Source organism: Zeus faber (assembly GCF_960531495.2).
Source record: "Zeus faber genome assembly, chromosome: 7".
In the NCBI taxonomy this organism is placed as follows: domain Eukaryota; kingdom Metazoa; phylum Chordata; class Actinopteri; order Zeiformes; family Zeidae; genus Zeus; species Zeus faber.
In genome coordinates this window covers 11,396,845-11,422,564 of record NC_137203.1, presented here as the reverse complement: position 1 = coordinate 11,422,564, position 25,720 = coordinate 11,396,845, and the positions used below count along the sequence as shown (strand labels likewise).

Here is a 25,720-nt window from a genome sequence, read left to right as displayed (position 1 = left end):
GTTTGATCCATGAATCGACCAATAAATCTCCTGGTTCAATTAGAATTGTTATTTAAACAGTCCTCTTCATCATGCTGTTGACATTTTGGCATCATGAGACCAAGACGACACCTAACAACTGATCAACAGTACCTCGCCATTGTGAGGCTTCAAACAGGATGTTGTCAGAGGGAAGTGGCCACTGAGCTTAGAGTGTCACAGAGTGTCATCAGCAGGTTGCAACAGAGATACAGAGACTGGAAGAGTCACAGGAAGGCATAGAAGTGGACGTCCTTTGGCCACATCCCACACTGATGAGCGCTTCATTGTGGACAGTGCCCTGCGCAACCGGATGATGATGCCACTCAACTCCAGGCACATTTAAGGGAGGTGAGAGGCACCCAAGTTTCACGTCAGACCATTCAAAACCGTTTACATCAGCATGGTCTGCGTGCTAGACGACCTGCAAGGGTACCTGACCACACCACCAGGCACAGCCATCATCGTCTTGCATGCGCCAGGGAGCATTTACGCTGGACGAGGGACCAGTGGCCTCAGTGCTGTTCTCTGATGAAAGTCCATTCACGTTGAGCAGAAATGATGGCCGCCAATGATGTTGGAGACGTCAAGGAGAGAGCTATGCATCAGCCACTGTTGTCACCAGACGAGCCTTTGGTGGTGGTGGCGGCGTTACGGTGTGTCTAGTCAATACAGAACTGCCCTAAACATTGTGAATGGTACAGTGACAAGCCCATACTAGCTGAATAACATCATTAATCCAGTCATTGTGTTGTTACACAGGCCTAATTTCATCTTCACGGACGACAATGCTCCAGCTCATCGAGGTCGCATCATTAGGGAACGGCTGCTGGAGACTGGGGCACCTCAAATGGAGTGGCCTGCACATTCTCCAGACCTGAATCCCACAGAAAACCTCTGGGATCAGCTGTTTCAATAAATTGTTTGAGATGAGGAAATCACCATCGCATGCTTCTACTTAAATGCCCTACTTTCATGATATAACATCACTGTAGCGTGAGCTTTTTACATTTTCCGTAAATTTCACCCGAAAGCCAAATATCCCTAACTTTCTGTGAGTACCGTATGTGTTGTTCCACGCACTGACCACAGAGACATACATACCTTTTTAAGTGCTTCGTCTGTTAATTTGTCTTGGTTGCCGACATGCACCTTCACCAGCAGGGGGCAGTGTGTAGCCAGCGCCGACAGCGACAGGTCGCCGAGCTGCTTGCAGCGGTAGGCAGTGTACTTCTGCAGGCCAGGGCAGTGAGAGGCCAGGGAGCAGACACCGTGGTCCTGCACGCCCCGGCAATCTGAGATGTTGATCTCTGTGACGTTTTGTCTCCGCGACGCTATTTTAACCAGGAGATCATCGTTTACCTGGGGAAAAATAACAGGAGAAATAACAAGTGGAAACAACAAAATAAGGAAAGAGAACAATAAAAAACGAACAGCATCGGACAGAATCAGTAAAGGCTTACTCGGCTTGCTTGAAAATAATTATGTTGCCATTTTCTTGCATTAATTAACAATGCATAACTTCTGTTAACCATTTGTTCACTCAGAGCGAATACAATAAGTAAAATATAGCTGCAGGCAGCAATACACTGGGTACACTGGGCCCTTCGTAAAAGTTCAATGGAGGAGTGTGCTTTGGCTCTCTGTTCCGGTGTGTTTTGTGACTGCAGGAGTTCATTTGTTCCGGCCTCGTTACAGTGTCATTCTATGACCGGGTGGTGTTTACGGCTGTGGGTGGGTTTCCTATCATTCTGAAGTAGGGCTGCATGATTATGGCTTAAAATGATTGTGTTCACGATTATTTATCACCATTATAAATCCATTTTGGGGAACATAATTATTTTCGGGCACTTTGTAAATCAACAGAAAGCTGCCTTCACAATAATAATGTATTTTAAAACCTATAAATAAATAAATAAAGTAAGGTAATTGGTTTAACTGACTTCTATTGTAGAGGACATATCAAAAAATGAATTATGTGTTGTGTGCTACACATTTTTGTTGGAATTGTATTAAACTTTGAGGCATATGGAAGGGAACCCAAAAACACAAAAAGAATGAAAATATTTCAAAACACATACACAATAAATACATGTTCCTTGTATTATGTAATTGCTGATGGTTATTGTTACCAGTAATTATAATTTAGGAAGTTTGTATACATTGATATCTCTGGAATGTTTATAAATTCTGAAAGTGGTGTTATTGGGTTTATATTTTGTAAAACTTACTCTGGTGCGTGTCAGTTGTCCTCAGAAGTGTATATATTTATGACATTTAATACACTGAGCTTCATTTAATCTGATTGTCTTCCGGTATTACTTTAACTTCATTTTTTCAAAACATAATAAAGTTAAATAGTAATAAAATACTACCTTTCACTTTGTAACTCTGCATGGTTAAGAGTTTGTATCTTATATTCCTTTAGTTAAAGTCCAATCGCGACTATATCTGTGGGTCACCAGACTGCAGCAGTGCTATCACGTGATCTGTGCACTCCGCCAACGTGCGCATGCGCACCGTGCGTGGCGCCATTTTGGTGAAGTGGCAATTGTTGATCACAAACTCCATCAACAGTACTGAACCGACCTGGATGAAACTTGAACAACGCCATGTTTGAACTGCCCTGAATACACATCTTATTCAGATTGTCTGTGGTTTCGTTGGATCCATGACATCCGTAACGGTCGGAGGTCAGTTACATCTGCACGTGCCGCCATGTTGTGAGAACCCGGTTGTCGACCAATCACTAGACTACAATGCTATCATGGGACCTGTGCGAGCCGTCATTTGGGCATGCACGTGCGTCGATGGCGATGATAAAAAAAAAAAACTGCCCCGAATACGCGTTTTATCTATTTTGTCTGCGACTGTGGCGGATCCATGACATTCATAGACTACTGACGTTGGTTTTTAATTAACAAAAGCAATAGGGCCCCCACCCCGAAATATTACCCATGATAGTCACCATACTTATACCATACCTTAACACGCCATAATACAAAATGTAGAATTTCACTTTTTCTTCTCACTTACTTGTTGTAGGCCACTGAGGTCAATTTGCTTCCAAAACTGAAAATCTAAGCAGAGGTCCCTCCAGTACTTGCACACCAACGAGGCACACAGACAGCGCTCCTTCACTGTCAGGTGGGCGAGCACCTGGTGTGAGAAACAATAAGTGACAAACAACACACATCTTACATTTCACTATTTAATGATGATGACGATGATGATGACGATGATGATGATGATGATGGTGGACCTATGAGGTGAGCTCTGACCTTTAGAAGGATGGAAGAGGGGAGGTGGTTGATACTCAAGGCGTCCCCCGCCTCGGAGCCCCTCCCCTGGCCGTCGTCATGATGAGTCAAGCAGCAGGCGGTGGAGTCTGAACTCTGAGAAGAGTCGGCATGGAGAGCCAACCCACAGCAGCCATCAGCGGGTGAGGAGCAGGAGGAGGATGATGATGATGAAGATGTGGATGAGGAGGGAAGAGGGCAGTGGGGGAGATGGCAGTGACCAGTTCCAGCGTTGCAGGAGGCCTCCCCCCCACCACCTCCTCCCCCTCCTCCCAGTCCATTCTCCAGTCCTCCCTCCGAAACCGGGAAGGCACAGCGTGGCTGCTTGCAGGGGGTGCACCTCTGCACCTCAGAGCACTTTCTCTTGCACACCTGTAAACGGAGACCGGCACATGGAGCAGTTAGGTGAAAGTAGATTCCGAGAGACACGTGTCTCCAATGCAGTGTGTTCCTTCAAACACCCAGAGAAGAATGGTTAAGTCAGCCGGACTTCAAATATCAGAGCAGGTATGGCTCGCTCCACTGGGAATTTTGCTTAATATGCAAACTTCATCTAAAACCGCTTCATTAACAATGAAGCTTTCAGATTCATTGTTAAGTCTTCGTTCTCAAACTTCGGGTCACCAGCATCTCTCTTAGTTTGATATATTGATATTACACAGGTTTGAATTTCTATATAATCCATCAGGAGCTCCATCCATGCTCTGTGATAATATAAAATTAGCAATACTTAAATTCACATGAAACAGTTGCCTAATGTGGAATGTGGAATATCTGCACTTTTACCCGTAATATCAGTTTTCAAAGTACAGTAGGAAAGATTCATATTTAATCGAAATCTGTAGCTTCTAGGCCTGGGTGTGAATTGTACTACATAAAAAAAAAAGTGGTGCTGGCTCAAAAATAATAACAAATGTAAATGGGAAGAAAATGTGTCACGCTCTCCATTTGCTGTTGTCGTGAGAATTTTGGGACCTAAAAACAGGGTCACGAGCCAAAGATTTTTTAGAAAACCCCTGGCTCAGTGGCTACAATGAAAAACTCCAACTGGTTGAGTAACTGCAATAAATCATCATTAGGTGTGAACAACTGAAGTTCCAAATGATTTACTCAAAATGTAGTTGTGTTTTAGTTTCTTAAATAGCAGCAAAGTCACCTGTAATATTTTGCGCTGTTGTGACTGTCAAGTTGTAGTTTCAACATATCAGTTTGTCAGGTTTACAGACTGTTTCGGGGTGAAACCTGACCTCCAGCACCGTCCAAACTACTCATTTGGGTTTTTTCTGGGGTTTTTTTTAAACCTGTGCTGTCAGCATGCTGGGCATACAACACAGAATACTTGTCTGCAAGTACAGTTCAACTTCTCAACCTGCAATGCAACTCTTTATTCATTCTTAAATCATCAAGAACTGTTGCAATAACTCTGTCCTGTGGACGACCTGTGGGATGACAAGAGCACAGTTTTTTGTTGTAGAGAACCACCACCAGTCCCCCTCTTTGGAGAACGATCCGACCATGTTTGGGTCTGTAAACTACTAATCACTACTCCAAGAGGGGGAGAATCACCACGGGTGAGACCAATGAACATAGAACCAAACAACTGTACTTGGAAAAACAAACGTCATACGACAACATGTATCGAAAAAAGAGAGTTAATAAAAGTCAAAGAAAAGTCCTGCAGCGGTACAGACACCTCACGACCGCAGGAAAGCCCCGAGCACCCTGACCTACAGCCATAGAAGACCCCCCAGCCCCCAGAGAAGACAGAAGCCCCGAAGCCCCCCACTCCCGGCCCCGAGGAGCATAACCCAGTGTCAGAGAGCGCAGGAGACCCCGCACCCCTCAGGCGCACACGTACAACCCACCCCCATGAGCAGGCGCAAGACGCATCCACAGGCGCAGGACCAGGTGCCGCGCCAACAGACCAACACCTCACCCAGACCACCCGCCCCGCAGCCGAGCCGGCGGAAGCCCCATGCATTCCCGCGCCCGGGCAAGGGCGAGGCCCGCCCCACAGCAGCCGACCAGCCGCCCCAACCGGCCGCGAGCCCCGAGGCACTACCCACATAGCCGAGTGTGCTCAGCACAGGGTACCCGGACGTTAGCCCGCCCCCCCAGCCGACCACGCCCCCACCAAACCCACAAGCGCCTCGCCACCCCAGCCCCAGTGCTCAATATGAGCTGTTGGCATTGCAGTTAAAATTGCAGGGTGTGGGGGTGCGAGTCATCCAAGCAAGTCGGACCCGAATCACTTGCACCCCTCCTGCTACGCAGACCCTGGTCTGGTGGAGTGTTGTTCGGAGTACGAATTGTGTGCCAGTGTATGTGTTCTAGGCTAATATGAGTGGACTTAAAATTTCAGGACAAACAAGAAGCACGTTGGGGCAGGAGCGTGTCCATCCAAAATACTCACCATCTCAGTGTAGTCGCTGGTGCAGCCGGGCACAGGCACAGGTATGGGCACGGTCACAGACACTACAGCAGTCCTGAAAATCGCAGGCGGCGGGATGAGTTTGGCAGGAACTGTGGACAGCAGGCTCCTCCCCTGGCCCTCCCAGACGGCCAATTCCCGCGGTGACAACAGGAACTTGGCACAGCCCTCTGGTGACGTGAGCGCCACGTATCGCCCAGCGAGCTTGGAGGCCGCGGCTGCGCTGATATCGACTCCCCCAATGCCCGGGACACTGATTCCGCCGGCACCGTTGCCGAGACAATGTGTGCCGCCGTTGACGCCCGTCTCGTAGCGGTAGCTGTCGTCTTCGATGCCGTTGCTGTTGGCGTGAACGATGAAGCAAAGCATGCAGGGCCCCTGCAAGAAGCAATTCCTCTTCTTCTTTTTTCGGTGATGCAGCTTGCACGTCCTCTTCTTCAGGCGGTAACCATTTTTAGAGAGAAGATGGCCCATATAGATGACTCAAAGAGACACTGGAAGAGAGAAGAAAAATGTCCACTTCAAATGTACATATCATTTTTCTATCAATTTGAGGACACCATAACTCACAGGATGACAGGGAGCAGCTTGGGTTCAGTTTGGGGTCGTGGAGGTGGAGACTCGTTTACAAATGTATTTAGTGCTCTTTTCATTCCACAGGTAATCCAAAAGATGGAGTTACAGTACTTTGAGCAGTTATTGGTGATTATTAAAGTTTGGCTTTGCAGGTTGAGAATTTTAGCTCCACTTGCACTTGATTAACTGTCTTGGACAAATACCCCGTGCTTTATGTCCAGCCTGCCGGCGGGACAGGTTAGAAATAGAAATGTACAGTATTTGTAGTTCTGATACCTTCCTGCGTTCCATTGTTACTTATTGGTCTTTTAAGTCATAGTTTACCAGTTACAGGTACAGATTTAAGGAGCTTGGGGCAAAGCACATATCCTTGCAATCACTTTGAAAATAAAGCACAACACTAAGCCTCGGTAAAGGAATAAATTGAAAGAGGGTACATTTGCCTTCCAACCATGTTAACTTGTGTAAATTATGAAAAAGTGTACTCTTCACCTTGCTATTTTAATGTTTAATGTTTTTATTTGGAAGAGGCATCATATTTTACAGATATTCCAAAGCTTCTACTGCATCTCCTTTTCGAACATATGTGGTTAATGTTTTCAAATTGTCCACTCTGTGAGGAAACTTTTTCGAACACCAAGACATAGTTCTGTAACGTGTCCTCCTCAAAACGCAGCACCATTTAGGATTCAAGACATGGCTTCCTCTTAGATCGAATGCAACTGTCAGCGAAGTACTGCACAAAAACAACACTCAACATTATGACTGGTCCATATATTCCGTCGTCTTGTGTGAACGATAGTTCGAGTGTGCAGTGTTGAATAGCGAATCGACTGACGTCTGAACGCGCCCACAGCTTACTCGGACTAGTGTGTTTTGTGGGAGCTCGAAAACATTAGCTTTGCATATCAGCTGTGTTTTGATGAATGGAAACAAGACTCGTGTAAACAGTGAACAGGTGCTGGTTGTTTAGCATACAGGGCACCCACGCGTGTACGGACGTTTGCTAATAAGCCCCAGCGAGGACACGACAAGCACCCCTTGGCTTCGGACAGGCGGTGTCCCCCGGTGGCAAAAAAAAAAAAGACGAGATAACAAGCGTCCTAGCGGAGCAGCTTTAGCTCCCTCCATGCTAGCTGCTGGTGGTGAGAGCCCAGCCTGGCTGGCCGTGCACCCGTTCGGCTCCTCACCAGCTCACACGGCGCTCCCCTCGCTCATAATCCACCGCTACGCCACACGGCGGAGCGGAGCGGTGACAGGTCCCGGCAGGATAGACGGAAACACGGGGGGGAAAGCGCAGCTGATGCAGCGTTAGGTTCTGCAAACAGAAGCAGGGAGGGAGGGAGGGAGGGAGGGAGGCGGGGAGGGGAGGGTCGGAGGGGAGGGTAGGGGGGGGGCAGAGTTTTGGGGAAACACTTCCGCATTGAGCGGAGACGGACGGAAGCCGAAAAGGCCCGATTTGGATCTCGTAAGGACTTGTTTGTCAGTTGTAATTCGTGACGAGTGTTGGTCGATGTTACCGACGAATAGTTTGCCAAATGTAAACATATAGAAGTTGTGTTTTAGACCTCGCTATCACTGCCTTTATACACACTGTAGAACATCTACTGACAGAGTGGCTTACAACGCCTTTGTAATGTATTTCCCAAACATTGTCCGCTTTGAGGTAAAAAGTAAAAATTTACATTTTTAAGCAATTAAATAACAAAATAAATGAAACAACCGAATCAAATAGAGAAACATACAAACGAGGGAGAAAAAAAATACATGCATTTGTATGTAATTAGTATTTTGTTATTCGTGCGGCTGCAGGTGAGGTGCGGAGCCGTCTCGGGGGGAGGGAAGCCCCGGTGACGTGACGACAGCCAGCTGATAAAATGTGACGTTTTTAGCCGCGATCCTCCCGTCGGTGTGCGCTGCTCGCACAGGGGAAACAATTCCACTGGTCACAGATTTCAGTCCAAGACTAGTGCACTTCACCTTTGTCATATAAAAAGCACTTTATTTACTCCCAATTAGGAAAAAAAGAGAGAGAGAGAGAGAACTGTCAAACATTGAAAATCCATTTGGACTGCTATACAAATTATATATAAAATATTATTATTCTTATTATTATTATTATTATTATTATTATTGTTATTATTATTATTATTCCAACAGGTGCTTTTATATATACTGGGAATTTGTTCTGTTGAGGTGTGGTGTGTTTCACTCCAGACTATTGGCATTAAAGAAAAAGTCTGAAAATATGGAGTATAAAAAATGTCATTATTTCTTTTGTATATATAGTTGTTGTTAAAGTTATTGTTGTTGTTGCTTTTGCTGTTGTTGTTGTTGTTATTAGGATTGTTATTTTTATTATGATTGAGGTTATTATGATTGTTGTGGCTGTGACTGCTGTTATGGTTATAGTCATTGTTATTATTGTGTTGTTATGGTTATTATGCTTGTTGTTCTTACGACTGTTGCTGTTGTTGTTGTTTTGTGATTGTTGTTGTTATTACGATTGTTGTTGCTATCGTTTTCCTGGTTGTTTCCGTGGTTCTTCGTTGTTGTTGTTGTTGCTGTTGTTGTTTTTAGCGTTGTGATTGCTGTTGTTGTAATTATGATGGTTGCTGTTGTTAATATTAGTCACTGAACCTGCAAGAGCGTAGAGTCTAGAGCGCAGAGCCTCCGCTGAGAAAACGGAGTGCAGGATTGCGTTCATAAGTATGGGCGTGAATTCCCTCCCCAGACCTGGCTGCAGCTCAGTCCATACCACAGGGGCAACTCCCGAAAATAGAAGTAGGAACCGGAAGCCCTTTGAAAAATGGCGGAGGTTTCGCCTATAACTCAACAAGTAGCGGCGGGAGGCCAGCAGGAGACCCACCGGGCACCTGCTCCAGTCGGTCTCGGGTGCGTGGAGGATTGTCGGATCTACGACCGACACGGCGCCTCCATCCCGTTCGGGGAGTTGTATCGAGAAGGGAAATCTGTCGTTGTATTCGTCCGGGTAGGAGAGACATATTACACCTTCGGTCCTTGCTTCGCTGGCGTTCTGTGTTGCATGGCGACGGGTTCGCGGGGCGATGGACATCCCGCCGTAGTGGGAGACGGAGGTTGCCCCAAAAAAAGATGTCGGAGCACCGTGTTCATCATCACAAAGTATTATACTAACACGTGCGTGTGTCGTCTCTAGAACTTCTTGTGCTACAGCTGCAAAGAGTACGTGGATGATTTAAGCAAAGTGCCCAGGCAGGCGCTGAGGGTAAGGCATTGTTTATCTGATTCATTTACTACGCTGTAAGCCGACACAGGGGTTCCCCAACTCGGGTCCGCGGCCGCCTAGGGGTCCGTGAAGGAATTACAGGGGTCCGCAGGAAAATGATTATTTTTTTGTTATTTTTTATTTTAGTTTGATACGAAATGCGTGAATGGGCTAAATATAATAAATAAATATCAATATAATAGTTAGTTTGTGTGGCCTAATTTTGCACGCCACACAATACACCGTTAGGCATGTAAGGGGGGCGATACTCATCCAATGGGCCCTTGCCAGTAGGTTTGGAAACCCCTGGGCTATCATACACTTCTATGTAGTTATACACTCTCAAATGTGGCCTTCAGACCAAATGCAAAACAAAAACGTCATTTCGTATGCGTTGTTGTAGGACGCCGGTGTTAGATTGGTCGTCATTGGACAGTCTGCTCACCATCACATCGAGGTAAGCAGTGCTCGTCGCTGTGGCTCATTGAAAATCCGATAGGAATCCTCTATTTCATTTTGGTTCTTCTGTGAATCGCTTGGTGAAACTGAGGGCCCGATAGAAAACGTTGTTTTTGTGTGCAGTCATTCTGTTCGCTGACAGGATATCCGTACGAAATGTACGTGGACCCGGAGAGGTGCATTTATACAAAGCTTGGGATGAAAAGAGAAGAGATATATTCAGATTCGGGTAAGGCAATATTCTGACTTGTGACATAAAAGATTGCATATTAACCATTGCATACATTTTAATGACGTGGTAATAATTGTTGCTGTGTGTGTGTGTGTGTGTGTGTGTGTGTGTGTGTGTGTGTGTGTGTGTGTGTGTGTGTGTGTTTTTATTGATCTAGCCTCACCCAGCCCTCATGTGAAGTCTGGTATGTTGATGGGCTATATCAAAAGCTTGTGGAGAGCCATCACTAGTCCTGCTTTCGACTTTCAGGGAGATCCACATCAGCAAGGTGGAGCCCTCATAGCAGGGCCCGGTATGTTCTACCTTTTAATGAACCCCGCCTCGCTTTCCTCCTGAATATTTCAACCATCTACTTTGCTACCGCTCCAAACCGTGTCACCCTCACAAAACACAATTTTCTCTCTCCCTCTCCCTCCCTCTCTCTGATCTGCCTTCTTTACCACTGGTTTCTCCTTGGCAAGGCCCCGAGGTCCATTTTTTCCACTCGGATATGAACAGACTGGATCACATGCCCATCGACTGGCTCCTGCAGCTGGCTGGAGTGCACCAGACTCTGAGCTTCAGCGACAAGCCGGAGATCATACATGTCTAACGCACTGAAGGCCTGATTGCACGTTCCTCTGAAGCACAAATTTAATCATTGTTTGCAGCTAGTAAAATTCTGAGCTAACCATTGTATACTTTGTTATTGCTTGGATTTATTTTTATACTGCGATGATCGGGTTCTCTCCTTATTTTGATCTGTTGTGTCTTGGCTGCTGTACAATATTGTTTTTCTCCCAGGTCTTCACTCAAGTGGGAAGCTTGCTTCAACAGGTTTCGATGGGTGGTGCAAACTGTACAAGATTTGCATGAGATATGATTCCATTGTCACGGACACTGATGATAATCCAGAGTATTTAATTCACACACTGAACAGACACATACGCCACATGTCTACAACAATGAATATATTGTTTACGTCAAGGAACAGGTGTGATGAATCCTTTTCACCAAAATGCCTGTTAAATCATTTACCTACTTCACTGCTCATATTGTAACCGGGGTGCTTATTATATTGTATTGTACATAGAATCCATATGCTGTTTATTATATTTGTATGTATTTGTTTAAAATGATTCAAATAAATGTTTTGCACACATATGGCTTCACACAATCATATTCAAGAGAAATGTATTCCTGACTACTTGGTAACTATTTGAGTATAACATTTCTACCCTTTTATCAAAAGCATTTTGCTTGTTCTGTATTATACTTATTCTTTATTATTATTGTTCTTACTAGTATTTGATTGCCTCCATTTAATGTGGAGTCCTTTGAGTTTGTGTATGACAGATGCAAAACAAATAAACGTTGTTGTTACTGTTACTATTGTTGTTTTGTCCTCAGTCGTGATACAGTCCGTTTGAACAGTGCAGGGAGTGCACTGGACGGTCAACTGTAGAATAAGATGATACGTCACATGCCGAAACTTTCCCTCTCCCTCACCCTCCCTCCCTCTCTCTTCCTCCATCTCTCTCTCCCTCCCTCCCTCTCTTTTCCTCAATCTCTCTCCCTCTGTCCCTCCATCTCTCTTGCTCTCTCCCTCCCTCCGCCTCTCTCTGTCTGTCTCTGTCTCCCACCCCCATCTCTCCCTCTCCCTTCCTCCCTCCCCCTCCATCTCTCTGTCCCCCCTTTCCCTCTCTCTCTCTCTCTCTCTCTCTCCCTCCCTCCCCCAACACCCCCCCCGCCCCTCTCTCTCCCTCCCTCCCTCTCAGACGTCAGCAGCAGAGAGGCTGCAGCAGCAGTTGTTTCAGACACAGCAGCAGCGGCAGAGCCGGGGGATGTGACACCAAAGCGCCGCAGAAAGTGGGACATCCATCTCCTGCGAGGCGGCGACCGCTGCTCGCTATGCGCGACTGGGCCAAGAGTAATAATTACATAAATAAACAAAAATGAAGCGAAAAAGCGAGAGGAGGCGATCCGAGTCGAGGAAGAAGCGTTGCTCGGCTCCCGGCTCGGAGGCGGAGCGTGAGGCTGACATGTACACGGGGATCACAGGTAAGGGAGGCGGCGGGGCGAGCCCCACGCACCCCGGGGGCCGGGACGGAGGGGGAGCGCGCACACAACTCCCCTCGTCGCTCGCAACCCAGCAGCGGCACCGGTTTGTTTTTCTCTGCAGTTTTTTGTTGTTGTTGTTTTTTTGGGTTTTTTTTTTTTTTTTTTTCAATTAAAATGGCGACACCGTCCGTCCTCCGTCGTTAGTGCACCGGGGTTGAAGTCCTAACAAGCGGCCCGGACGCAAACACACTGTCGTTCCGTCTCCGTCCACGGCCGCGACAAGGTTTAAGGGGACGCGTGGATGGATGGATGGACGAATAGATGGACGAACAGACGGGTGGATGACGGGCGGACTCCCCATCTTTGCTCTGAACTCCTAATGCGAGACTCGCGAACGATTCGTTCCCGGCGAACGACTCCTGTAAAATGAGTCGGGAGTCGCGCTGGCGAAAGAGCGAATCTTCGACCCACGAGCTGAAGCTAGTGACCGACCGGCTGAGCTGAAGTCGGAGGCGCAAAAACACCAGGGCGTTCGGCCATATCTCATAGGGAATGTCACCGATTTCCACTTTGCACTCCACCCCCGAAAATAAACGCGTGCGAGACGATTCCAGGCCGAGGGATGCTGCTCGGCGCACGGTTTCGCAGCCTTCTTGTGATGCGTGATGCATGTGCGAGGGGAAAAAAAAAACCCAAAAAAAACAAAAAAACCATTCACAACACGGCCGAGCTCACCCTTCGGGCCCGCGTTCAACGATCAACGCGATCATTTTTTTCCCCCACCTCTTCACCGAGAGACTCCTCATAACCGAGTCTGGAAGTGGGGTCGAGCCTCTTTCGTCGCTACTCGGAACTTTCTCGCGCTCCGCCCGCCAGAGACGGAGGAAGGGGGGTGGGGGTGGGGTGGGGGTGCGGGTGGGCGGTCCCTCGGGGGGGGGGGGGGGGGATCTCGCATCCGATTGGCCGAGGCATCGTCCTAGCAACCGCTTGGGCAGCGCTCCCGCAGCCTATCGCGTGTCCTCGCCGCGGAACTTTAAATCGCCAGGGGGCGGGAGCGAGTCGACTGACGGGACCGAGCCTCCAATCGCGCGGCGCCCTGGATCCCCCCCGTCGGCCAATGGCAGCTCGCTGAACAGTGGCGGGCGGGCGGGGGGGGGCGGGGCTTCCGCCAGCTCTTTTTGTTGTTTTTGTTTTTTTTGTTGTTTTTGAAGCGGACCGTCGCCTCCCTTCTCCGCCCGCTGGGAACTTTCTTTCCCGGGGAGGCGTCTGTGTGGTTGGCGGTTTTTTTGGCGGAGGAAAAGAAATTGATTCATTTCGTTCATTTGCTTTAAACTCGGCTTCCAAAGGGTGTGCGGACGAACCGCGTCTCGGCTTTGGTCGCCGTTGCTATCGTCGGCGATGCGCGCACCCCCGTGAAGACACAGCGTCCCCGACACCATGTTTGGAAGTGCAGCCAAGATGACCGCGGACCAAGCGTTCTCCAGGAGCGTGGAGTTCGCCCCGGGTACGGGCGTGCGCGCCGGGTCGGGCGGGCGCAGCGTGCGGGGTTGCGACTTGTCCCACACACTGACCGTTTACTTCTTTTTTCTCTCTCTCTCTCTCTCTCTCGCAGACCAGCTGTACTTCGCCGTCCTCCGCCAGAAGACCCGCAGCACCGCGGAGCGCCACTGCTTCTGCGTCGACGAGGAGCTGGCCTACGAGAAGTGAGCCGAGACCCGCGTGGGGGGAAAAAATAAAATGAACAATAATCATTTGTAAAAGGGCGCCGTTCCTTATAAGAGGCTAAAGAGGCGTCTGGCGACACACACACACACACACACACACACAAAAAAAAGTTATTAATAGTCCCGACTGGTTATTTCTGATTCCATCCACTTGAAGTGGCGGAGGGGACACCGCGACGACCACCTTGAAACGATGCCGATCTGTTTCTAATTCACCAGCGTCGTGAATTTGTTGCTTAATTGCGTCGTCATAGATCTACAGCGATGGCGTATGTTTGCAGAACTACATCTGCAAGATGGTGATGCCCAAATTCACCGTCGTTTTGATTTGATTGAGGGATTTTGATCATTTATTCACCCCCCCCCCCCCCCCCACTGTTGGTCTCTGAGGAAGCAGAATGAGAGTGTTCACTCAAACCAGTCTCTCTCTCTCTCTCTCTCAGCTTCTACGCGGACTTTGGTCCCCTCAACCTGGCCATGTTCTATCGCTTCTGTTGCAAACTCACCAGGAAGTTGAAGGTAAGTCTCTCTCTCTCTCTCTCTCAAAGCCCGACCTCCGACCCACCTGCAAAGCAGAAGTACAAATGCGGGTCTCCATTTGTGATAAACGGACTGATTACCACCAATTTCGGATATTCAATTAAAAAGGTTGTGTCAGGACAAGCTGAGAGACGACAGCACGAAAGCGTTGCTTAATTTATGTATTCGTTCATTATTTATTTATTTTTTTCCCCTCCCTTTTTCATCCAGTCCATTTCTCTGGCAAGAAAAAATATCCTATTTTATACCTGTGGAGACCAAAAGAAACAAGCCAATGCGGCCTACCTGATTGGCTCCTACGCAGTAAGTGTAATCAACACATTTCGTCGAGAGAAATGGTTTATGACATTAGGTCCTTAAATAAATCAAAGACTGAGATTTTAGTTGTGCCAAGGAACAAGGGTTTCTGTGCTAAACTTTTGACTTTTCTCCTGAGGTAATGCATCTTCACATGTCACCGGAGGAGGCGTACAACCTACTTGTCTCAAGGAATTCAACATATCTCCCTTTCAGGTAAGAACACATGCTGATGAAATAAACAGATATGGTTCCTTTTTGAAGCTCAAATCTGAAGAACTTTCATTAGTATTATTATTATTTATTTTGTATGAGTATTAATCCATGTATTAACATAAGAGTGGCTAGAGATATGATTCAATTTGGAAAAAGTGACATCTCCCTGCAAATGATGGCAAAGCAGTTTGTACCATGTTCTCAAAGCTGCCGTAATGTAATTTGCTTTCTTTTCATCCATTTCCATGAAAGAGATGCGTCGTTCGGAACGTGCATGTACAATCTGAACATTCTGGATTGCTTACGTGCCATCCACCAGGTACAGCTCTATTTTTTTATTATTTTATTTTTTTATTTTTTCCCCCAAAAAAAAAAGCAATTGTGCACGTCCTTTTGCCTTTTTTTAAATCCACTTCCCTTCTTTGTCCTTCGCAGGCTTTGCAGTTCGGTTGGCTCGACTTCTCCAACTTCGATGTGGAGGAGTATGAGCACTATGAGGTATCCAAAAACAGCCAACGTCTGCTCCCTACTGGTGCTTGTCAATCACTGATAGAAATGGGGGATACTAGATTTATTATTCAACTCTTTTTCTTTTTCTTTTTTTTTTCTTCTGTTGCTATGCAGAGAGCCGAAAACGGAGACTTCAACTGGATCATTCCGGGGAAGTTCCTTGCGTTCAGCGGGCCCCATCCAAAGAGCAAGATAGAGAACGGTGAGTGAGTGGCCGCTCAGCCGCCGCCCTCCGCCTCGCTCCCGGGCCTCATTAAACGGACGCTTCTCTCCTCGGCCCCAGGGTACCCGCTCCATGCTCCCGAGGCCTACTTCCCTTACTTCCGGAAGCACAACATCACCACCATCATACGGCTGAACAAGAAGATGTACGACGCCCGGCGCTTCACCGATTCGGGCTTCGAGCATCACGACTTGTTTTTCGTGGATGGCAGCACGCCCAACGACGCCATCGTCAGGAAGTTCCTGAACATCTGCGAGAATGCGGAAGGAGCCATCGCTGTCCACTGCAAGGGTAAGAAACCGAATTGGAAATGCCTCCTCAATTTTTTGTGTGGGTGAAAGCTACAACCATGGATGTCTGAAGAGATCTGGATGGAGTCTGGAACAATGGCTGCCTTTTTAATTTCAATTTTTAAATTTTATATATATATATATATATATATATATATATATATATATATATATATATATATATATATATATATATATATATATATATATATATATATATATATATATGATTGATAGATATTTTATTATTATTTTTTTTTCCCCAAGAATTTACAGAATTTTCTTTCTCTTAAGTGTTAACTGGTGCAGTACCAGAGTTGGCCACCAGATCTAATTTAGAAATAACAAACCCATAAGTTAATCACACACTTCACTGTGTTCCAGCGGGTTTGGGTCGTACGGGCACTCTGATTGGCTGCTACATCATGAAGCATTATCGCCTCACGGCCGCGGAGGCCATCGCCTGGATACGCATCTGTCGACCAGGGTCCGTCATCGGGCCGCAGCAGAACTTCGTTGAGGAGTAAGTCTCCGCTGAATGGAGCAAAAAAAAAAATATATATATATATAATAGTTTCGGCCTCTGCTATATAGACTTGCCAAATGAAATGTTTTTTTGTTTTTAAATTGTGCGCGGAAAAGCAAACAGATCAGTCTATGGGCGGAGGGAGACGTGTTCCGAGAGAAGACCCTGAGCGAGCGGGAGAACGGGAAGATGGCGGTCACGAGGATCCTGTCCGGCGTGGACGACATCACCATCAACGGAAGCAACAAGAACAGGACGCCCAAGAAGGAGGAGGTGGACCTGGTGAGTTTAACCAGCCGGCCCCTCTCTCTGAGACGCGCTGACAAACTCATTTGAATCTCTTGGCGTGGCTGATGAATCCTCCCGGATACGTTTCAGTACAATGACGAAGAAGAGAGGAACGGCCTGACACAGGGTGACAAACTGCGAGCCCTGAAGAGCAAGAGGCAATCCAGATCGTCCACAGGCTCCCTCTCGTAAGTACCTAGGAGGGCTGCGATCTCCCATGATGCATAGCGGGCTTGTGTCAGGGCTCTGAGGTGGGCAACGCCAACTCCTCTCGTCCCCTCCATACATGGCCGAGAAATAACAAGGTTTTTAAATGTAGGAATGCAGGAAACGACTCCTAAGATTACGCTGTTGTAGAGTGTTATTCTGTTTATATCTCTTGTTTTTCGCTGCATTTATTTTGTTCCATAACTGTTATTCGATACCAGTATTTTGCTGGACAGCAGATCTTTATCAGAGCAGCAGCTCAACACCTCACCCGAACCTTCTCTGAACCAAACCATGCAAGGGTAGAAACAAAGCAGTCGCGATCTGTTATCCATCCATTATTAGGACATTGAAGGGAGTTGCAGTTGCAACTCAGTAACTACCGTCCTGGCAGAATAGATGTGTTGGCGTCAATAATGCTGCTCAATCCTGTATTTCAGCGAGAAATTCAAAAGCTCTGACGTAAATCAAACAGCAACCTTCTAAATGTATGTTTCCTTATATTTCATTTAAATTGATTGACACAAATTGTATTGCCCATATGGACAATCAGATTTGAGCAAATCTAATAGTCAAATCTCCAACTTTTAAGCACAGTGTAAAACAGTTTTGGCGAACCAATCTGCCATAAAGAGACCAAAGCCCTGTCATTTTCACTTAGTTCCACAAAAAATATAGATCAGCACTGTTGAGAACATTCCATGTTCGTCTTTGTATTTGTGCTGAGCTGCGAACATCCCTGACACCGCCATGATGTGTAAATTGAGATTTTAACCGGATCCTTAGGAAGTTTGGCAACAAAGGAAAGAGCCGCATATGTAAAGACAAAGTACTTTTTATTTTATTTTTTTTACTTTTTTTTTATTTTTTTTTAATCCGGTCACATCTGGCATAAAATACATTTTATAAATTCATCATTCATAGTGACGGTGTTTCCTTCATTTTTCCATTTCTCTGTGTGTGTGTGTCTGTGTGTGCGTGTGTGTGTGTGTGTGTGTGTGTGAACAAGGTTTAATGTCACTGGGTCTTGTCTCGGGTTCTCGCTCATGGAAACTATAATGCTCTACGACTCTATTTATGAAGCCACGCCTCCTGTCTGACTGCACCTCCCTCTGCCCCAGCAATGTGCCGCCTGCATTGTTGGGAGCAGGGGAGGAACAAATCCCACCGGGGGTCATGCAGCCTAAATCCCGGCAGAGTTAGTAGGACAAGCGAGCCGGCACGGTACCCAAAAAAAAGATGGACTCTGCCGCGGTACGAGTGTCAGAAGCAGCGTGCGACTCCGGCCGCGGGCGCTCCGGGTGCCGTCAGTCCACCCATACGGCTTTGGCTTCTGTTCCGTGCCAGGCAGGCGCTAAAGCTCTGCTGCCGCAGCTTCATGGGCACGTTGTGGCCGGAGTGCTGCCTGCCGTTCAAAAGATAGCAAAGAGGGCCAGAGAGGGTGGAGAGGAAAAACAGACAGAGAGGATGTGAGGTTTTGTATGGCGGAGGTAAGTGCACGTCACTTCCTTTCTAACTGCCACCCCTCTCCCCGTAAAACTGTCTCATCACACCACTGAATGGTATGGCTCGTGATATGGCTACCTTTTTTTTTTTTTTTTTTTTTTTGGTTTTGTTTTCATTACGTGTAACATTGACTTTTTGTTTATTATTATTATGATTTGGCACTCGTAGATACACATCGAGCTGCTCAGCTTTGGCATCGAATCTTAACAAGGTTGTCCTTGGCTACGGTAGATTTCTCCAGATATCTGCACCCACTGCTCAACTGATCACTGCTCTTCAGCAAGATCCTGATCGGTTGAGTCGGCATTGTTTTTGTGCTGAACCGGCACCGGCTCATTAAGACAAAATAAATGACGATGGTTCGAAGGTTCTGGACTGCCGTTCTCATTCCTGCCCTGACTCTGTGTTGGACTTGCAAGCAACTTTGGGAACTGTGACTTGCACTTGGTGGTCAGGCCGTGGGTGTAGACGACATCACCACGGTATTTGAATATCAAATAGCTTGATACTGATCATTTGACGATATTTGGGGGATGACTATTTGAGTTTCATAAGTTACATACACATAACATATTTAAGAAACAACACTTAGTAATTTGGATATTATGACCAAGCAGGTAGAGGCGTTGATTAGAACAGTCTATGAATTTCAGGAAATTGCATTACTTTCCATAACAAATTGCAGTCGATGTCAGGTTTCCGATCAAGATATTGATATTACAATGTATTGCCTAGTCCTACTTGGTTGATAAAATGGATCAGGTGGAGAAGTGATTTTAGAAGTGTCAGAGCTCTTTGTGCTATTACATTAAACTATGACGATGGGCCCCTGTTATTTCCAAGACTTTTTTTATTTATATATGTATTTTATTTATTTTTTTATGGGAGAACACCAAAGTACAAGCACGGAGGGATTTGTCACAGCTGCACTTGACCTCCCAGCTCCAGTGTTTGTTTTATTATGCAACGAGTTGAAAACGGTCGATAAAGTTTCAGCGAGATTAGAATGACCACCTTCTCTAGTGCATGGCAACCGGCATGACCATGAACACAGAGGCATGCACGCATGGACGCGCCTCCACTTCTGATCTGTGTCCCAAGTGAACAAGTTTAAATAATGAGCTGGCTTCACTGTTAATTGCCTGTTTTTTGTTGTTGGTTTTTTTTTTGTTTTTTTTTCTTATTTGCTTTGGTGGCTGGATTATTGTTTTTCTAGTTCAGGGTGGTATCACCCTCTCAGATCCAGCTATAAGTAAATGAGTAATACATCTTTATGAAGAGCGGTATGACACCGTAGTTAAAGAGATGTCTATCAATTGTGCATGAAGAAGTGCTAACTCATGTTAAAACCCCAAAGAGAGAAAGTGAGTCACGTTACCAAGCTCTGCAGGAAGTGTTTTGGCTAATCCAGTGACAATGCTCTGTCCTGCCCGAGCCGATCTTGTCTCTTTCCTTTTCTGTTATGTTTTTATTTCCTTCCTTTCCTTTTGCTCTTGTTGGATGTGTCCTCCTTCCAGATGGCTGGTAGCCATGCTTCTCTCCCTGTGTAGCCTTGCCCTGTGGTGGATTGTGTTTGGCTTCCCTCCTTCCGTCCTGCATTTCTGTATAGACGGGTTAGGATAGCAGTGCGCTCCACCGCCCGTCCCCAAAACCCCCCGTCCTGCCCCTCCTTTCTGGAGCCCTAGCTGAAAAGGCCGTAGGTGAGCCCCCCCGCCCCCCGTTTCTACATCCTCCCCAAATCCCAAAGGGAAATCACATTTTCTCTGATTACTTTGTGTATTTATTTTCCCTGCTAGACAAGTTAACTTCTTGTTGGAGAGCTGAACCTCCCCTGCTGTGTGATTGATGAGGGGCCAGGATTTGTTTCTGTTCCATGTAATGATGTGCATTGAACTTTATGGAACATTGCTTGCTGGTTTCATTTACTGTTGCTGGTTAAAAAACCTCTGCAGTTGTGTCTTGCGGGGAATTATGAAACTCTTTTTTACTAAATTGATTGTAGCTAATCATAAAACGGGCAATCACCAACCTAAACCGCTTGTGATGCTACCATCACCCCCTGCTCTTCGATAAAGACGCAGTGATAGTTTCAGCGAGCTCCGGCTCCTCTGTGAAGGAGAAACTCTGTCAAAGGGTTTTCTTTGATTCGGTCGCTGCTCCCTGCATATTTAATCACGGAATCTATTTCTGTCTGCTGCTCCTTTTTTTTGTCCGCCTTGACCCTTGTCCCATCACATCCCCCATGAACCCACCTGATGTGCTCACCGTGCAAATATTCCCATTTGTGTTCGCAGACAAGAAGAAAACAAGATTCACACCCGCTCGTCGTCACAGTCTCTCAGGTAATTATTATTATTATTATTATTATTATTATTATATATTTTTTTAACACATGCTGTATCAGCGCTCTGTTTGCCAGTAAGATGCATCAAACCAAACAAGTGCTCTTTTTCTGCTCTGTAGTCTCAACATCCTGCAGTCCAGCAGCCAGAGCTGTAAGGCCGCCCACCCTTCAGCTCTGTCCAACCAATCAGAGGGCAGGAAAAGAACCAGGACCTCTCTGCCCACCAACAGGTCGGGGTCCAGGTTAGTGGCCGTTAATTTATGTTCTACAACAAATGTATTAATACTCCACATTGATCGATTTAAATAGCACGTCATTGTGTGTGTGTGTGTGTGTGTCTGTGTGTCTGTGTGTCTGTGTGTGTGTGTGTGTGTGGTGTTTTTTGTTTGTTTTTTTATTGTGTAATTATAAATGGTTGACCCGATGCTGACTGAGGAAGCAACCAAGAAGCTATAGCCACTAGAGTTGCGAAATATCCAGAATATTTAAAGGTGGAAACTTTTAAAAGGAATTACCAGGAATGTATGGAATTGGACAGGATTGAAATGGATATATAGGGTTCATTTACAAGGGTTGTATTTCCCATGTCATATAGAGCAGATAGACATAAACCTTGTACCATATTCTAAGTGGGCATAATTGCTATAACTGTTCTAAAAAAAAAAGTTTAGTTATGAGTTGAATTTAAACAAACAAACTTAAACATTGACTTAGGGTTACTATTGTTTCACTGAACAACAAATTTCCCCAGACCTGCCAACCTGCACGCATTTTGTGTACCAACTACGCAATTCTTGCTCAAAATACGCAGGTACGAAATGCCAGCAGAAACTACGCAAAAACAATAATAATTATTATTATTATGATTAACGTGAGATGCATCGCCCGGTTTTCAGCTTGATCGGGCCATGACTGGTGACCAGACGATCGGTGTCAGATAATGTACTAATGCACTGGTAGAAATGTTCTGGTACTCAAAACCCTGATATCACGTAACATAGTTGTGTAGTAGACGCTCAAAAAGACGATTAGATAAATTATTCATCTATCGCCTGAATATTTTCTGACATTGTGCAGACTGTTTCTGTCATCGTCACAGCAGAGCTCCGCTCGTGATGTAAGGTTTGACTTTTCTTTTTGAGACTCGATTCTTGACGAGTCACTCAGTAAAACGAGTTGTTTCATTTGATTCAGTTGGTTTAGTGCACGGTGAGCGAAGGAGGACTTCCAGAACAAGAGTGAGAAGAGTCGGCCTTTTTATTAAATTTTTTTGTAATGATTGTATTTTATTTTGGAATGGCAAGTTCCATATGAACATATTATAAATGTATATTTGCATCATCAAAGTGAAAGAGACTTTAAATTTGAAGTTTCAACTGGACATTTCCATGTTAGTTATATGTTGTGTCCTACTAAAATTCAGTGAGAGTTACAGGTTTCATTGTACTGAAACTTGGGGACAGTCCCATATTTCATTGGAACTCAGTGACTGGTCCATGTTGTATTTTATTGGAACTGAGCAACCATTTTGTATTTTATTGGAACTCGGGGACAGTTTAATGTTCTTTTATTGTTCTGTAGTGACACAATAATAAAAAGTGTCACTGTGGTGGCTGAAAATTGCAGTGGTAGTCCTTATGTGCAGCTGTACTATCACTTGATGTATTTCTTGTTGACTTACAGCAGATTGGAAATCGGAATCTGCCGGTCTGACTTTTAAAAAATCGGGAATCTGAATCGGCCAAGAAAATTGCAACGGTGCATCTCTAGTTGGTCAACATGTTCAGTAACTTTACGAGATGATGCATTTCAAGGGGTTTATCCTAATCAGATTCATTTGTATACTGTATATATTCAGCCGTAGAAGCTCGCAATGCAATGAGCCTGGTTGTGAGGCGGCTGCGGTGTGAATAACTGATGGGAGTCATTACGCTGCAGTAACTCAAACACCACGGAGACTCCCTGTTAGGCTGTTGTGGTTCTCAAACTATTTTCCCAGGGTTGGCAGGTCTGCGTTCCCTACGATCGCCCTCATCCCACTTCGCAACCGTGTTATTGAAATCTGCCGCCGCGTCTCGGCTTTCCCATGGGAAGTTTCCAACCCCCCCACCCCCCTGTGATCCTCACAGCCGCAAGTGGATCCACTTGGAGTGTATTAACCGCTTCCCTCCTCTCCGCCAGCTCCCTGGGCCACAGCAGACTAGCCAGATCGCTGGGCAGCTTGCATGCTTTGGCCGGCGACAGAGACCTGGTGTGTTTTGAGTCGTGTGGTAACCACAGAGAGGCAGCCGGCAGAGGTAGTCTGAGCAACCTGAACATGACACGAGCAGCATCAACACACACACACCCTGCTCTGCTACCGTGCTAGCAAGCGTCTCCGAGATCTCCTTGATTTTTAACTTTTCTTAATCTCGACTTATTTCCTCCTGGTTTTGAGGTAGATTCGGCTCTTGATCGTCTCTGCTCCTTCTCTAACACAGCGACGCAAAATGCTGCTCAAACATTGCCTCGGTAACGATCTGTTAACCTCTCTCATGTTTACATCCAAGTCCAACGTCAAGCAAATTTGGAACCAACTAATCTGAATCACCATTATTCCGATTGGATTATCACTGAACAGCCATGTCATTATCTGTAATTCATGCAATGGCACATAAATACGTGCAGGTATCTAATATAAATAAATAATGACCCAAAAAATGCTAAGTTTTTGAGAGTATTGATATAAAATGACTACTTAATTATAAAATTACTTGTTTATTTGGGATATATTTAAAGTTTTTCACGACCATACATTACTTGGATGGAAATCAAGATTCCATTAACACAACTTGACGCTTTTAAGAAATTATAATAATTACACTTCAGTCAAGTGGCTCAACATTCAGTAAACCTGAACCGGTGAACCATCCCTATCGCTTTCAGGGTTGCCAGATAATGGTGTCTTCCTGCCGCAACTTCCTCTCCCGCTCCTTCCGGGGTTTTCTTTGCATGTCTTCTGGGGGGGGGGGGGGTCATACGCAGCGATCCAACTGGCTATAGCTTCTCTTGGTGCTTGCTCCGATTTGGTCTCTGAACAATGAGTGACGTTTGTTGTTCCATTTCCCACTTTCTCCTGCCTCCCTTCCCGACACACGACAGATGCGCTGTGTCCAGAGGACGTAAAGCTCGCTGCTCTTTCAAATCGATGCGTTTTTCCAGACTCTGGTATCCACCTGTTCTCCTTTCACACTTTTCACATAAACACGTGTCGAAAGAAATCTCTCTCAGCCTCTAGTACTTCAGCATTTGAAAACCAGTTATTTAAGGTGCTTGATTGTGTTTGTAAATAGTATCGACCGACGTCACCTGCATCATTGACGTCTAAATAAGTGAATACAAGGATTCTGTCAGTGCTTCTATTAAAGTCATGAAAACTAATTTCCTTTCTCCCCCCTCCTTACAGTCACTCCATACCCAAAGCTAGAGCCCCTCTACTGCGGTGAAGCTGGGACCATATCCTGAGGAATTTTTTTAAGAAATCTGAACTCTAAATGCCCAATTTTTTTTTTTTTTTTCCCAAAGCCATTTTTTAATTTTAATAATTGATTCTTACCCAGTCCACTGTGTACAATTGGCTGTCGATCAAACGGATCTACGCTGAGTCGGTTTCTCAACGCGGAGTGACGTGTCCAACTCATGTATAAATTGTCTAGATGCCAATTCTCTTAACCTTTGGCCACTTTGGCGTTTCAACGCCAAAGGGTTGTGAAGCCTCATAGTCTGGTCGTTTCCTTGTTTAAGCATGCAGTAATTAATCAGTACATTTATCAACCGCCGGCGTGAATGTGGGAGGTTTCCTCTTTCGAGTGGAAACGCACCAAGTGTTGCAGTTTCCATTGAGTCAGAGCTGCGTCTGGAAGGGCAAGCCAACGCTGTTTACAACAATTAATGCGTTTGTCTGAAATCACAGTATCTGGAAAGTACCAAGGTTGTGTACTGTAGCCTGTGAAATATTGTAGTATGCAGATACTGCACCGGCAGAATCCCATCCCACCGCTGAGCTTTTTGTATTCAGTGTGGTCATCAACCCCTCAACGCGCTGAGAGGAAGTGGACGAGCTTTGATGTCGTACGTCCAAGAAGATGATCTTTTTAATTTTGTGTTCTAAACGACAACATGCCGTTCCAGACGCAGCACGCGTCAAGTTTTAAAGACTCGCAGATCGACAAACCTGTGAGTTCTCAGAATAGTTTAAAAAACTCGAGCACAAGGTCAGTTTTTTTGTTGGATGCATTTCAAAAGGTTGCCCTCAATCCCTGTGAATGTTTCTTCCTTTCAGGCCGTCAAGCTTGTTTAAATGTCATTTCATTTGAAAGCGTCAAGCTGCTGTATTACAATACTGTAAATAAGCATTTGATATACTGAGAATTTCTATTCTGTAAATATTTTTTACTTGAAATGCCAAAAAAATTAGAAACCCTATGGCTCTGTTAAATGTTAATCCACTAAAAGTTTGTTCAGATGAATGAGGCTTTCTAAATAAAAGCCCAATACTATCCTTGTTTTGTCTTGATTTTATGCCTCTAAACACTGTATTACAAGTACAAATAGCCAAGTTTCATACATTTGCACACTATACCATACGGATCCTCGTGTGTTAGAAACACCCTGTTCTGAACAAAACCGTTAAATGTCAAACCCTGATGCAGAGAGGACTATCCTTTGAAAAGCATCTTTGAGAAGTAGGAGCCCACTCTCGGATGTC

General features: G+C 45.6%; 3 protein-coding genes across 7 annotated transcripts in view; 2 read left to right on the top strand and 1 right to left on the bottom strand.

Moving 5' to 3' along the window:
• fbxl17 (F-box and leucine-rich repeat protein 17) overlaps window positions 1-7,634 on the bottom strand; it is a 257,819-nt gene extending 250,185 nt beyond the window's left edge. Inside the window, exons 1-5 of the mRNA XM_080004656.1 lie at window positions 7,515-7,634; window positions 5,731-6,242; window positions 3,300-3,689; window positions 3,055-3,177; window positions 1,123-1,380 (exon numbers count right to left, since the gene is read on the bottom strand). Of these exons, the coding sequence (XP_079860782.1) occupies window positions 1,123-1,380; window positions 3,055-3,177; window positions 3,300-3,689; window positions 5,731-6,222 (1,263 nt within the window). The 5' untranslated portion in view covers window positions 6,223-6,242; window positions 7,515-7,634. The remainder of the gene's footprint in view (window positions 1-1,122; window positions 1,381-3,054; window positions 3,178-3,299; window positions 3,690-5,730; window positions 6,243-7,514) is intronic.
• Window positions 7,635-9,092: 1,458 nt separating this feature from the next.
• Window positions 9,093-11,613, top strand: prxl2c (peroxiredoxin like 2C). The gene is made up of 6 exons (XM_080004107.1): window positions 9,093-9,316; window positions 9,503-9,571; window positions 9,975-10,028; window positions 10,154-10,259; window positions 10,420-10,554; window positions 10,724-11,613. The coding sequence occupies exons 1-6, from the start codon at window positions 9,134-9,136 to the stop codon at window positions 10,852-10,854; spliced, it is 678 nt and encodes a 225-aa protein (XP_079860233.1). The 5' UTR covers window positions 9,093-9,133; the 3' UTR covers window positions 10,855-11,613.
• A 558-nt stretch (window positions 11,614-12,171) lies between these two features.
• On the top strand, window positions 12,172-25,508 carry cdc14b (cell division cycle 14B). 5 transcript variants are annotated; one of them, XM_080004029.1, is made up of 18 exons: window positions 12,354-12,405; window positions 13,649-13,806; window positions 13,915-14,005; window positions 14,470-14,545; window positions 14,777-14,869; window positions 15,003-15,079; window positions 15,332-15,398; window positions 15,515-15,577; window positions 15,704-15,791; window positions 15,873-16,103; window positions 16,487-16,625; window positions 16,745-16,910; window positions 17,007-17,104; window positions 20,924-20,971; window positions 21,093-21,215; window positions 23,155-23,270; window positions 24,115-24,180; window positions 24,419-25,508. In XM_080004029.1, the coding sequence occupies exons 2-18, from the start codon at window positions 13,740-13,742 to the stop codon at window positions 24,475-24,477; spliced, it is 1,668 nt and encodes a 555-aa protein (XP_079860155.1). In that variant the 5' UTR covers window positions 12,354-12,405; window positions 13,649-13,739; the 3' UTR covers window positions 24,478-25,508. The 5 variants fall into 5 exon arrangements, with proteins under 5 accessions (XP_079860153.1, XP_079860157.1, XP_079860156.1 ...); XM_080004027.1 differs by lacking the exons at window positions 12,354-12,405; window positions 13,649-13,806 and adding an exon at window positions 12,172-12,302; XM_080004028.1 differs by lacking the exon at window positions 12,354-12,405 and having other exon boundaries at window positions 13,528-13,806.
• The last annotated feature ends 212 nt before the right edge of the window (window positions 25,509-25,720 follow it).